This window comes from Hibiscus syriacus, unplaced genomic scaffold (genome assembly GCF_006381635.1).
Source record: "Hibiscus syriacus cultivar Baekdansim isolate YM2019G1 unplaced genomic scaffold, ASM638163v2 tig00117011_pilon, whole genome shotgun sequence".
In the NCBI taxonomy this organism is placed as follows: domain Eukaryota; kingdom Viridiplantae; phylum Streptophyta; class Magnoliopsida; order Malvales; family Malvaceae; genus Hibiscus; species Hibiscus syriacus.
The window spans coordinates 601288-613779 of record NW_024063523.1 but is presented as its reverse complement, the minus strand read 5'-3'; the positions used below and the strand labels follow the sequence as shown (position 1 = coordinate 613779).

General features: G+C 36.8%; 2 protein-coding genes, 1 long non-coding RNA gene and 1 pseudogene across 3 annotated transcripts; all 4 read left to right on the top strand.

The window, feature by feature from the left end:
* The first annotated feature begins 1740 nt into the window (after nucleotides 1-1740).
* Nucleotides 1741-3342, top strand: LOC120195281 (histone-lysine N-methyltransferase SETD1A-like). Its single transcript, XM_039197352.1, has one exon. The coding sequence runs from the start codon at nucleotides 1741-1743 to the stop codon at nucleotides 3340-3342; it is 1602 nt and encodes a 533-aa protein (XP_039053283.1).
* Nucleotides 3343-3798: 456 nt separating this feature from the next.
* LOC120195302 lies at nucleotides 3799-4556 on the top strand. Its single transcript, XR_005523040.1, has 3 exons — nucleotides 3799-4087; nucleotides 4205-4308; nucleotides 4405-4556. It is a non-coding gene; the product is annotated as an uncharacterized LOC120195302 (long non-coding RNA).
* A 900-nt stretch (nucleotides 4557-5456) lies between these two features.
* Nucleotides 5457-7246, top strand: LOC120195279 (BRISC and BRCA1-A complex member 2-like). The gene is made up of 8 exons (XM_039197351.1): nucleotides 5457-5577; nucleotides 5724-5853; nucleotides 5956-6025; nucleotides 6090-6191; nucleotides 6281-6334; nucleotides 6577-6642; nucleotides 6962-7059; nucleotides 7137-7246. Exons 1-8 carry the CDS (start codon nucleotides 5457-5459, stop codon nucleotides 7201-7203), a joined length of 708 nt encoding a protein of 235 aa, XP_039053282.1. The 3' UTR covers nucleotides 7204-7246.
* Nucleotides 7247-7874: 628 nt separating this feature from the next.
* On the top strand, nucleotides 7875-10842 carry LOC120195298 (annotated as a pseudogene).
* Nucleotides 10843-12492: the final 1650 nt, after the last annotated feature.

Below are 12492 nucleotides of genomic sequence, written 5' to 3'. Positions count from 1 at the left end.
TTACTTAAAAATATCAAAAATAAAATTTTAGTCACAATTGATAGAGCAAATAAGATATTTTTTAATTAATTTAATATGTTACATTAGCCCTTAACATGGTTAAGTGTCAATACTTCTTTTTAACAAAATACAAATTTTAATACTCATTTTATAATTTTTTAAAATTCGAATGATCAAAAGGAATATTTTAATATAATTTAATGATTATTTATAAATTTATAATGTGTATATCGGTGCATGACATGCGATGTAGACTCATCCTAAATTTAACTAATGTACTTGTGATAATTATACACTAAAAATTTGACAAATAAAATATCATTTCACTCGGGCTTCCAAAGAAACTAGAAATGTCTTCCTGCAAGAGTTTTCCTCTAACTTGGGCATTGCCCAACATGTCTGACTTAATGGATGGATTATAGATTTTTCATTCCCCAGGCATTTGCTTAGCTTTCGTTCTCCCATGCAGGAAGTCAGGAATTTTTGTGAAGACAACTCTTTCTAAACCACAAATCAATATACATATATAGATTATATTTAGAATTTAATTAATTTTTTTTCTCTATTTCACTTTGACTAATTATGACCGATTCGGATTACACACCTGATTTTGGTGGGTGGCCGGGGGTGGAGTTCTCTTAAGACCCAAACGGGCCCCAACCCCTATAAAAAATTATATTCGATAGATTTTGATCTAATAGTATTTTAGTTTATATAAAAATAAATATTTAAATTAAAAAATATATAAGAATTTATTAAATATTTAATCAAGTAGGGGTCAAATAAAAAATGATAATCCAATGTTCTTTAATTTTTCATCTAATAACAATTTATGTCATTATAAGTTTAAATATTAGATAAATTAGACAATTATCTTCTGAATTTTAAGTTTAAATATCTAATAAGTCATTGCATTTTTCTTAAAAAATTTAATATTTCGACCTTTGTCAATATCTAATTTTTGACTTCGTCTATGTGGGTGACTAATTAAGACTGATAATTATTTTTCATACGTTGAACTTTAATATAAAATATTTTCTAAATAACATTGAGTTTATCATCGTCTAAAGATGAGGTTATTAAAAGATTTATTGATTGTTCGGTCGAAATCTTTAATAATAAAATTATATTATTTTTTACGAAGCTTCTAGATAATTTTAAATCAAGATTTTTTTATCCCTACTCTATAAAAAAATTCTAAAGAATATGATCACTAGATCGTATCATACTTATCGTAAATAATATGATATGTCAAAATATTATATAATTTATTTTGATTGATTTAGATAAAGAGTCAAAATGATCTAATTAAAGGGTACGTAGACTTAAAGAATAAAATTATAGAATAAAATTATTTATCAAAATTAGATGTACGACTCGGATTGATTCGGATTAATTTAAACGAAATCTTGGGAACATGAAGAATAATTAAAAAATATATAGAGTAAAGAGAGTGAATTGATGAAAAATCTAAACAATAAAAGATCCTCGATTGAACAAAATCTTAAATTTTATAAAATATTTCGTAAACATAATAACTATATATTATTAAAATTTCAATCCAACCTAATTCCCTATACATAATACATTGCTAAAATATCTATATATCCTCAAAAGTGAAGCATTCTCCTTGTAGTTTATAAAGGTAATTTTGGTGGTCTCCCAAGCTAAGACAAAGCTAAAACGAAAAATACAGGGGGGGGGGGAAATCTCATTAATCAATACTGCAATAGTCTTCCCATGGAAATAACCGGAGATCCTCCGCCGTCATGGTCACAGCCGACAACGCGCCGGCGTCAGCCACCATCTCCTATTTCTTTCACCCCATCAGTTCTCATTCTCTTACCCATCACCGCATTGCTCGTCTCTCTCTTTGCCGTCCCTCATTTTCTCTCCACGGCAACTCACATTTTAAGACCCGTCGGAGAAAAGAAAAACTGGGATTCGCTCAACGTTGTTCTGGTCTCGTTTGCGATTCTTTGCGGTGTTTTTGCTAGAAGAAACGACGATGAAGATACCAACGACGACAACATCAACAGAAATGATAATAATGATAATGAAATTGACAAGCCAAGCCACATTGTTTCGCAGCAATGGTTTAAGTATTCGGAAAGATTGATGTCGGCACCGGATACCGGCGTTACAACTTTAAAGAGAAGCAGCAGATCGTACCCGAATCTGAGACAGGATGTGTGGAAGAATGATGATGAAGATCGGTTTCGTTTTTATGATGATTTCGAATTAAACAGGTATCGATCTTGGACGAATTGTAGTGATCAAGTTCATGAGCTTCGTAGGACGTGTAGAAGTGACTTTGAAGAATGTGAAACCAAGATCAGTCCTGTTGACACTTCCGTGTCTCCGCCGCTTTCGGCGCCGTCTCCACCTCCAGCTTCCCGCCATAAGCCAAGACGAACTTATCAAAACGATGGAGGGGAGAATGTGATGGATAAGAAAGATCAAGCTGATCGATTCAAGCAAATCAAGTCTTCAAAGCCCGTAATACCGCCGCTTCCGCCGCCGTTAGTTGAAATGGGAAATATAGCAGAGGTAAAGCATGCGAAATTGGAAGGACGAAGAAGTAATCCAAGCAAAGAAATAAAGATGGTTCTTGCTTCGTTAAGAAAGAGAAAGAAGAAGCTTAAGCTAAAGGATCACAAGCATCAACAAGAATGCCCCTTGCATTCGCCACACGAGCCACCCTCCTATTATTCTATTATACCTCCTCCACCTCCACCACCACCGCCGTTTCCATCTTCGGTCTTTCAAAAATACGATCTCTTCAGAAAGTGCGGTAAAAGCAAACAAATTCGTTCAGTTCCAACGTCAACGTTTTCTATATCAATACGATTATCGAAACAAAACACTGAGATCCCACCACCACCAACACCTACACTGCCACAGGTACTTGTTTCTACTAAAAGATTATCAAACCAAAATAATCAAACCCCACCACCATCAGCACCGCCACCTGAATCTTCGAGGAGAAGAGCCCCAACCGACAGTGGCATGCCGCCATCGCCGATAAATGTAAATAATAGTTATTGTCAAGAGAAAATGAGCAACGGTGGACAGTTACCGTCAATTCCGATGCCGCCGCCGCCTCCGTCACTGCCATTTAAAATACCGGAATTTGAGAAAACTGATATCGATGTTTCATCAAGCAAAGATGATGTGGGAACGGACAGCATGATGGACGACCCTGATGTTAATGCTAAAGCTGAGACCTTTATCGCGAGGCTTAAGGATGGTTGGAAATTAGAGAAAATAAACTCCATGAAAGATAAGATAAATCATATAACAAGTTCTGAGATCCAGCAATTACTGTTGATGAACAAATGATTCAGACATTGCTCCAAATTTTCTGGTTGATTTGGTTTCTCCGTTATACATTCGATTAATTAAAATTCATTGAATATTGTGACAGATTTAATTCTAGTTTATAGGAGTCCATACGTCCATTAGGAATATGTATCTATTCGTAAGAGAATAAATTTTATATTTTTAGAAACAAAAAAGCCTTGCTGCTAGATTTTTATCAAAATATTTTTAATTTAATATTATCTTTAGTATATATATTATTTATTTAAATTTTTTTAATCATCGATAATATATTCATTACGAACACAAATCCTTAAAAAAAACTACATTAAATTTGATCAACCAAATTCACTCGAAGAAAATTTTACATACACTATATACATATACAAGTGTAGATGATAAGATTATGGGAAAATAATTACTGTAAAGTAACTTTCTTAACTTCCATCTCGGCTTCACCGATCGCCATAGTCGGGTAATACCGGATCCGGGTGGCGATTATAGGGTACCCATTGTCATCCTATTCTTCAATTTACACTGGTCACTCACCCTTTTATCTTTTTTGGTCAACCAGATCATCGCCGGCGAATAATTCAAAATCCGGCGCCGCAAAATCATCGCCTTTGAGCTTCATCAAAGCGAGAATCATCATAAAGTGATCTCTTTGAGCGGGTTATAGTATATAGGCATGTCTTTCAATGGCTTCCCTCCATTCATTTCAGCTCAGCTCCATTATCTCGTCAATTACTTCCCCGAAAAAATCAAGGTAATTCCATCTAACCCCATTCCCATATTTCCTTCAAATTTCAATGAACGGAATTACTTCGATTAAGAACTAGGGTTCCATTTTAACAGTAACGGACATTTCAATTTCTCTTTGTAGTTTTGATTTGCGGGTTGAGCAGGTGTTATCTGGTGGCAAAACCTACTCGGGGGGTCTCGATCGATTCACATTGCTTATTCCATATTGCTTAGACTATATTAAATGTCTGTAAGATTTTTAATTGTGAAATGCAAGATTTGTTAGGAAATTGCTTTCTATTTAGATGATCTTATATAGATAATTTGTTTACATTGATCCAGGGGGTACTATATATTCCCATTGGCTCCGCCGGATATAATATTTGGACCCGAAGACGAGGATTTTCACACATTACACATGTCTGGCAGTGTAGGAGAGGGGGACTTGAAGTTTCTAAACATGTTGTCTGATTGGAACCATAAAGACCATGCTAGAATTGAGTTTAGGCTTGATGTTTACTGGAACTTGCTATTGTAATGGAAAGCAAAAAATTTTATGGTTTGCGGGGGGGGGGGGGGGGAGCCCTAAAAGTTCATGTTTTTTTCTTGTTAAATAGGGACCAACCAATATACGGCTTACCGGAAGAAACGTGTTGGAGAAGTGGATGATGATAGGTTGAAATTTGAGATAAGCACTACTTGTTCACGAGAGGTAATCTCTTGGCATTTAACTTTGGTTTCTGATGGAGAAAGAGAAGATCATACTGTGTTGTTTTCTCAACCTAATTTGCAGTTTTATATAATTCCCATCAAGGTTAAGAGTAATGAATGAGGAGATAAATGTGCAAATACAGAGCCATATCCTTTATAATACCCTTTTTTCTCAATATTTGTTTATCTTGTCACAGGAAGTCTGTCATTGAAGACCATTAACATCACATATATAATCATAATTTACATGTCTTTATTCTTCGGTTTTCAGTTATTGTGCATGTCTATTGCCATTTGTAGGAACTGAAAGATACAAATTTGCCCATCACATAATTGCATATTGAACATTTTAGTATATTTAGACTCCACTAAGCCATTGATATTTAATGTAATTATATGAATCTGAATATATATCCCCCTATCCCATCTTCTTTTTTTCTATTTAACTTAGTTTACAGTTTGCCACTGTTGAAGCTCTTCAATTTTATGAGACACTTGCATTTGTAAACGAATAATTGATTAGTGCCTTAACTTCTTCCTCTTTTCATATTCCTTAACTGTACTGCAGGGAATTGAAATGCAAATTAGTTCAGGTGCTGAAAAGGTATTCCTTTGATGGTATGGTTTATAAGTAATTTTTTTGTGCTTAAAAATAATTTATTTTTAATTAAATCCATGATCTTATGCCTTTGGATCTTAGCTTAGCCAGAGGAGGACAAATTTGCTGTGCCTCTCATGGATATGAACATAAACAAAATGGTGCATGGATGCCCCTGGAGACATCCACAAAAGATTTACTTACAGGTTTACCTTTCCTTCTTTTCCTTCTCATTTATGTGCAATTTAATTCTTAAAAGTAATTTGTATGTATTTGATTTGTTGTTCTACTTCTTTCTTCCCTTTTTCCCTCTATTTCTTTCCCACCTCTATTAAGCTTTGTAATCTTACAGGTAATATACCTGTTGGAAAAAAGAATGCATCTACTCTCTTACCAGCTCGTCTGAAATTGATGTCAACTACTGAGCTTAGAGCTCTGTTTTCCATAGAGGATGTCAAGCTTCCTTCTTGCTTGGATGCAATGTGAGTGATGTGCATTATTCTACCTTTATGTGTTGCATATCTTAAAAGGGAAAACAATTTGTGCTGACAAATTTCAGTTGTTTTTTGCCTTCTCATTTGAAGGTGCATGGCTGAATATCTTCCTCATCTAGAAGAATATCTTCCTCATCTAGAAGAATCTCTTCAGAAACAGGTCACCTTTTCATCTTCTAGGCTTTACGTTGAGTGGTTAGGAGCAGGAATGATCTGCAATCTTCTTTGTTCTCCTGGTTGTGGAAGCTTTTCCATTAATTCATATAAGAAGACACTTTATAGAGTCATTAGCCCCATTGTTTGGAAAACCTTTGGAAGCTGATCCGGTGTGCACTAAATGTGCCATTTATCTTGATATATTAAGTCTTAAATCCTTGAACTTTGATTGTTTGATCGTCATTGCTTTCTGTGGCAGCTCTTTTGCAGAAAGGCCACATTTCTTGCTTCTTCTGGATCCTTTGTTTTCCTGGTACCATTAGATAATTCCTGATTATAGCATTTTCTGTTTTGGTGTTTGCGATGGTTAAGCTTAATAAAGGATTACTTTTACTAAGCTTGAATAAGTTCTAGATCATGTAGAATGTTTTAGTGACATTATGATTGCATTTTATTTTAGAACAATTAGTTTTTGTATCTTGCTTGTTGTACACGTACATTTTTTTACTGAACTTGGCCTCCAAAATTTAACTTTTGATAGTACTGTTGTTGTAGGTACATTTTTTTATTTCAACTCAGTTTCCTAAGCAGCAGCCAGCTCTTATGCTTCAAAGTTCTCAGGTAATACTAATTGCTTTTCCTAATGTAAAGTCCTCAGGTTCTTGAGTAGAGTATTTAGATACTATTTTAAGACAGATTGATCCAAGATTTTTGAATTCATCGTGTTGAGGGGTCTGGAATAGCGATACAATTGTGTTAATTATACTTGTGATGATATTTCTGAATAAGTTGTATGGACCAACTGGCTTTTATGGTTCTTCACAGTATCAGTTCCTCTACTTATTGAAGAAGTTCTTCATTTTCACTATTTTCTTGGCTGATTAAACGGTTCTTTTGCAAATTTGATAATTACATGTGTTATCATTGTGAAATACTGCAGCATATATCACCGCAAGGAATACCGAAAAAGTCACCCCTTCTGTCGGAATATCCCTGGAGTCCAAGATGGGAAGCATCACGAATGGCTGTGCAAATATTGTGAGTTTCGTTACTGTCTATATAGATTCAGAATTGGGGTTTCTGCGTGTTTTGCTCATGTGAATCGATTTCTCCAGTGACTTCTTGGCAGATGAGGCTTTGAACTTCAAGTGGTTCTGTAATGAGTCTCAACCTCAACACTAGACCAACATGAAGATGCTGAAGTTTCGCAAGGATTATGGATTATGTTTTATTCATCGAAGCTGTGTAAAAAAATGCTTAATGAAACATTATTTGGTAGCTTTATTTCATACATTTTCGGAAATGGTGTTTAATTTTGCAGAAAGGAAACGCAAAGCTTTTTGTAACTTTTAAATCATACTTCCGTCCAAAGGAAGTTCGGTCCAACGCGACTTACCAATTGATATAAACGGAAATCACATTTATATAAACAATATGATCAACAAGCTTAGATAAAAGCTCGAATTAAATGAGTACTGTCCGATTTGTGTATTTAGTCCTCTTATTGTTTGTTTATTTCTAGACTATTTTTATGAAAAATATATTATCAACATAGATCCTCGATTTTTCTGTTAATTTTGTAAAATGTATATAGTACGAGGACCATATATACGATTTATCCTTCAAAAGCCGAATTTGGGAAATTGCGCTTAACGTCCCTAATGAACGCAACGCTGCCCCTTCTTTTTTTTTTTTTGAGTAAAACGCTGCCCCTTCCTTTGGATGGGCGGGAGCGGGCGGTTAGTTGATGTCCGTACCATCTCTCTCAAAATATATCAAACGTCCCACTCAGAGACAGACAGACAATACTTAAAAAATATCATCTCATCTCCTTATATCATCACCATTTCCTTCTTCAATTTTTCCTCACCAATTCGCTCTATTTCCTCTCCCAACCCTAGTACCTCTAATTCTCCTTATTTTCTTTTTCGAAAACAATCGACGATGAGAGAAATCCTTCACGTTCAAGGAGGTCAATGCGGAAACCAAATCGGTTCCAAGTTTTGGGAAGTGATTTGCGATGAGCACGGCATTGATCCTAGTGGGAGGTTCAATACGGATGGCAAATCATCCGAAAACCAACTGGAGCGGATCAATGTGTATTACAATGAGGCTTCCGGTGGAAGGTACGTCCCTCGTGCGGTTCTCATGGATCTCGAACCCGGTACTATGGATAGTATCAGATCTGGTCCTTACGGCCAGATCTTTAGGCCTGATAATTTCGTGTTTGGACAATCTGGTGCCGGAAACAACTGGGCCAAAGGTCATTACACTGAAGGTGCTGAGTTGATTGATGTTGTTCTTGATGTTGTTCGTAAAGAGGCAGAGAACTGTGATTGCTTGCAAGGTATACACATTATTTCCCTGTTTTTGTATTTTCATAGTAATCGAACTTATTTCTAGTGTTTATTGTCCTAGATATTTAGATTTCGGTAATTCTGCGGTGATTTTCTTAGAATTGTTTCTAGAAGTGTTTTTTAGTGCCGTTTTACATTTTTGTTTTCGCCTCGAAGTTCGTAACTCTTATCTCTGTTTGAGTTGCAATAGCACTTTCATGATAACGACATAGCTGCTCCTTCTCTTGATCGTTTGGTTTCCTTACTTTAGGCGGTGAGCATTTCAAGGTGAAATCATCTCAATTTTACCTATCTTACAATCTGTAAACAATAGCTAGATCTTCAAAATTATAATTGATTATTCACTGTGCAAATTACATGAAATGACTGCTGCTTTGTTCCATGATCCACCTTTTCTTTGGTTGGCTGACGGTTTAGACTGCGCTGTTATTAGTAAGATCTTTTTGTATGGTGTGGAGGCTATAGTGGCCACGGGTCTTTATCTACCTTTTATATATATAGTTAAATAAGCAGATTTGTTTATCTATATGATTTTTACTTTCCTTTTTTTATCTTCACTGTATGATTTTGATTGCCCAACAGCAAATCATTTTGTTTTTGATTCTATCGACAAAACTTTTGGAGCCTTGTTAACCTTTTTTAATGAATTTAGAGCATTGGGGACCCTTACCAGCTCATCGTCATATGAATGCAGTCTTTGCATTATTATTATGGATTGGCCAATATTTAACATCTAATCTTGAAGCAACAATGATCTCTAAATGAGCATGGGAAATCATAACTAACATCCATATATGCATACACCATGTGACTTTGTATCAATCTATAAGAACAGTAATCAAAAGGTAAATTGTAACATTGGCTTGTTTGATGCAAAATATTAAAAGTAGCAAGTACGAAAAGAAAAGAGAGCCATATTTCTGGATCCAGATCTATATGAAAAAGACAAATACTATCATCGTCATCTTATAATGGTATGACTGCTGTGAAAGATTTGGTTTGTTGCTATTATAATTATAGTAACTCTGTGGTCAGTGCCCAAAATATATAATCCGTAACAGTTGGATCTGGCTCAAGTTGATATGAATTCCTTTTGTTGATTGTAGTATTAAGTATATGTTGGAGCATGTTAATCTTATCTATTGGGCGATCTGTTGTTTTAGAGAAGGGTTAGCTTAAAAAGTTACTTTAATTATTTGCATTTTAGTGATGGTGAAATCTTAATGGTTAAATAATATGGTCATACGCCTTTGAATATTCTGATGAAGCTCACTTGTTTATGTTATTCCTGGACCAGGCTTCCAGATATGCCATTCACTTGGAGGAGGCACTGGCTCTGGCATGGGAACTCTCCTTATTTCAAAAATCAGAGAAGAATATCCAGACAGGATGATGATGACATTCTCTGTTTTCCCTTCGCCAAAAGTCTCGGACACAGTTGTGGAGCCGTATAATGCCACCCTTTCTGTGCACCAGTTGGTTGAGAACGCTGATGAATGCATGGTTCTTGACAATGAGGCACTTTATGATATTTGCTTCCGGACATTGAAGCTCACTAATCCGAGTTGTGAGTGAAAAAATATTAATCTTGATGGATGGTTTGCAATAAACGTGAAACTAACTCTTCCTTTTTTATCCTGCAGTTGGAGATCTGAACCACTTGATTTCCTCAACTATGAGTGGTGTAACATGCTGCCTTAGGTTCCCCGGACAGCTGAACTCCGACCTCCGAAAGTTGGCTGTGAACCTGATCCCATTCCCACGTCTTCATTTCTTTATGGTTGGGTTTGCACCCCTCACATCCCGTGGTTCTCAGCACTACATTTCTCTCACAGTCCCGGAGTTGACTCAGCAGATGTGGGATGCCAAGAACATGATGTGTGCCGCTGACCCTCGCCACGGTCGCTACTTGACAGCCTCAGCTAGGCAAGATGAGCACCAAAGAGGTTGATGAACAGATGATTAACGTTCAGAACAAGAATTCTTCATACTTCGTGGAGTGGATACCCAATAACGTGAAGTCCAGTGTATGTGATATTCCACCAAGGAGCCTGACGATGTCATCGACATTTGTTGGGAACTCGACATCAGTCCAGGAGATGTTTAGGAGGGTAAGCGAACAATTCACCGCAATGTTCCGTCGCAAGGCCTTTTTGCATTGGTACACTGGTGAAGGGATGGATGAGATGGAGTTCACTGAAGCAGAGAGCAACATGAATGACTTGGTTGCAGAGTATCAGCAATACCAGGATGCGACCGTGGAGGACGATGAGGGAGAGTACGAGGATGAAGGTATGGAGGAGAACTATGAGAACTGAAAGAAATTGTGACGAAGCCAATTGAAAGTTTGAGAATAAAAACCTTCCCTGCCGATATACATTTCTTCTACAAAATACAAATAGTAGGTGTGTAGTTAATTGTGCTTGTATGATTTCTTGCTTTATTATTGTATTGTCTTTCCTAAGATGATGTTTTCTTTTTGCTTTTTTTCTTGAATAATAAAGTGAATAAAACGCAAACTAAAGAGCTAAAACAACATGCTTAATTATGTCCTACTTCGGCTTGATACAAAGCCTGAACAGCCAAACTAGTTTAGCCATACCATCAGCGACTTGGTTTCTTCACGAAGGACATGAATGAACTTCAATTGCCAATCTCTATTCAACAGATCAACAATGTGTGATTTTAAATGTGAATGCAATTCCATTCTTCCACCCTGCTTAAGCAGTGAGCTTATATCCTTGCTATCGACTTCAATTATAACACGGTTGACACCCATCTCCCAAGCCATTCGAAGTCCTTGGAAAGCTCCCTAAATCTCTGCGTCCATAACCAAGCATAGACCAACATCCTTCGAAAATCCACTTACCCATAAACCTGTAGCATCACGAATAACCCCACCACAAGTAGAGAAGCCAGACTCGGATCTATGTGTACCATTCGTGTTCAACTTAACCCAACCTTGCGGCGGAGGACTCCATCGGACATTCTGATGCTGCCTCATGCTTGTCATAGACGGACTAGGCATTAACTGACGAGCTTGTCCTGCTTCCAACAGTAGCCTTCGACTCGCTGCACCACGCTTTACAACCCCATCATCTCTAGACTAAAGATTTCAAGATTCCTTCTCGTCCATAAGCTACACAAGATGAAACCAAACAACAACTCCAATCATCCGAAGCCAACGGAAAGAAATTTGGTTGATTGATATTAGTCATGATCCAATCTGTAATAGGTATACTGAAAAACATACTCACTCGGTCCGGTTTGATCAAAGACGAACAAGTAGTCCTTGCCACAATGCAATCTCTAAAGACGTGAGACAGCGATTCCATCCCTGCACTGCACAGCATACAGCTTCCATCATCCGTTATATGCCTTCTCAGTCTTTCCTCATTAGTCAACAATTTGCCTTTACAGATTAACCAAAGTAGGAGACGGACCCGCAACAATCCTTGGAAGTTCTTAATGGAGTTCCAAGTCCGCTTATCATGAGTTACAGTAGTTGACCTTCTACTTTGATATGCACTAGAGATCGAGAAATGTTATTTCTTCTCCCAAATCCAGCTCGGTTGATCGTCCCCTCCATAAGTTACCGGAGCTTGAATTGCCGTAAGATGTAAAAGAAGCGGAGAAGATAAATATGTATTAATTTCCTCCCACTTCTAGTCACCCTGCGACGAAAACATTGAATCAACTGAGACAGGAGCCAATTGCCTAAATGGTGCATTCAAACATGAATTCCCTAAGCCAGGAATCTTTCCAAAAATCAATAGTTTTTCCATTACCCAAAGTCCAGACCAAGTCAATACAAACATCCGGCCAAACCAACGAAATTCCTTCCAATGGCGGGAGCAAGCTTGCCGTGATATTGAATGCGGAACGAACTCCAACATTTTGTATTTCGTACGAATAACCCTACTCCGGAGTTGATAAGGATGAGCAATAAGTTTATAGCCTAATTTCGTGAGGAAGGCAGTGTTTTCAGTGTGTGAATCTTTTTTATCCCAAGTCCTCCATCATCCACAGGTTGACACACATCTTCCCATCGAACTAAACTAATACCGTATTTGTTTTCAGAGTGACCGCAAATGAAATTACGGATCAATTGCTC

What these genes read in the sequence shown, in the direction of transcription:
- LOC120195281 (XM_039197352.1), top strand. Translation starts at nt 1,741, where the DNA reads ATGGAAATAACCGGAGATCCTCCGCCGTCATGGTCACAGCCGACAACG.
- LOC120195279 (XM_039197351.1), top strand. Translation starts at nt 5,457, where the DNA reads ATGCCTTTGGATCTTAGCTTAGCCAGAGGAGGACAAATTTGCTGTGCC. An exon ending in CTGGATCCTTTGTTTTCCTG is followed by an intron (nt 6,335 to 6,576) that starts GTACCATTAGAT and finishes CTGTTGTTGTAG; the next exon opens with GTACATTTTTTTATTTCAAC. An exon ending in TTATGCTTCAAAGTTCTCAG is followed by an intron (nt 6,643 to 6,961) that starts GTAATACTAATT and finishes GAAATACTGCAG; the next exon opens with CATATATCACCGCAAGGAAT.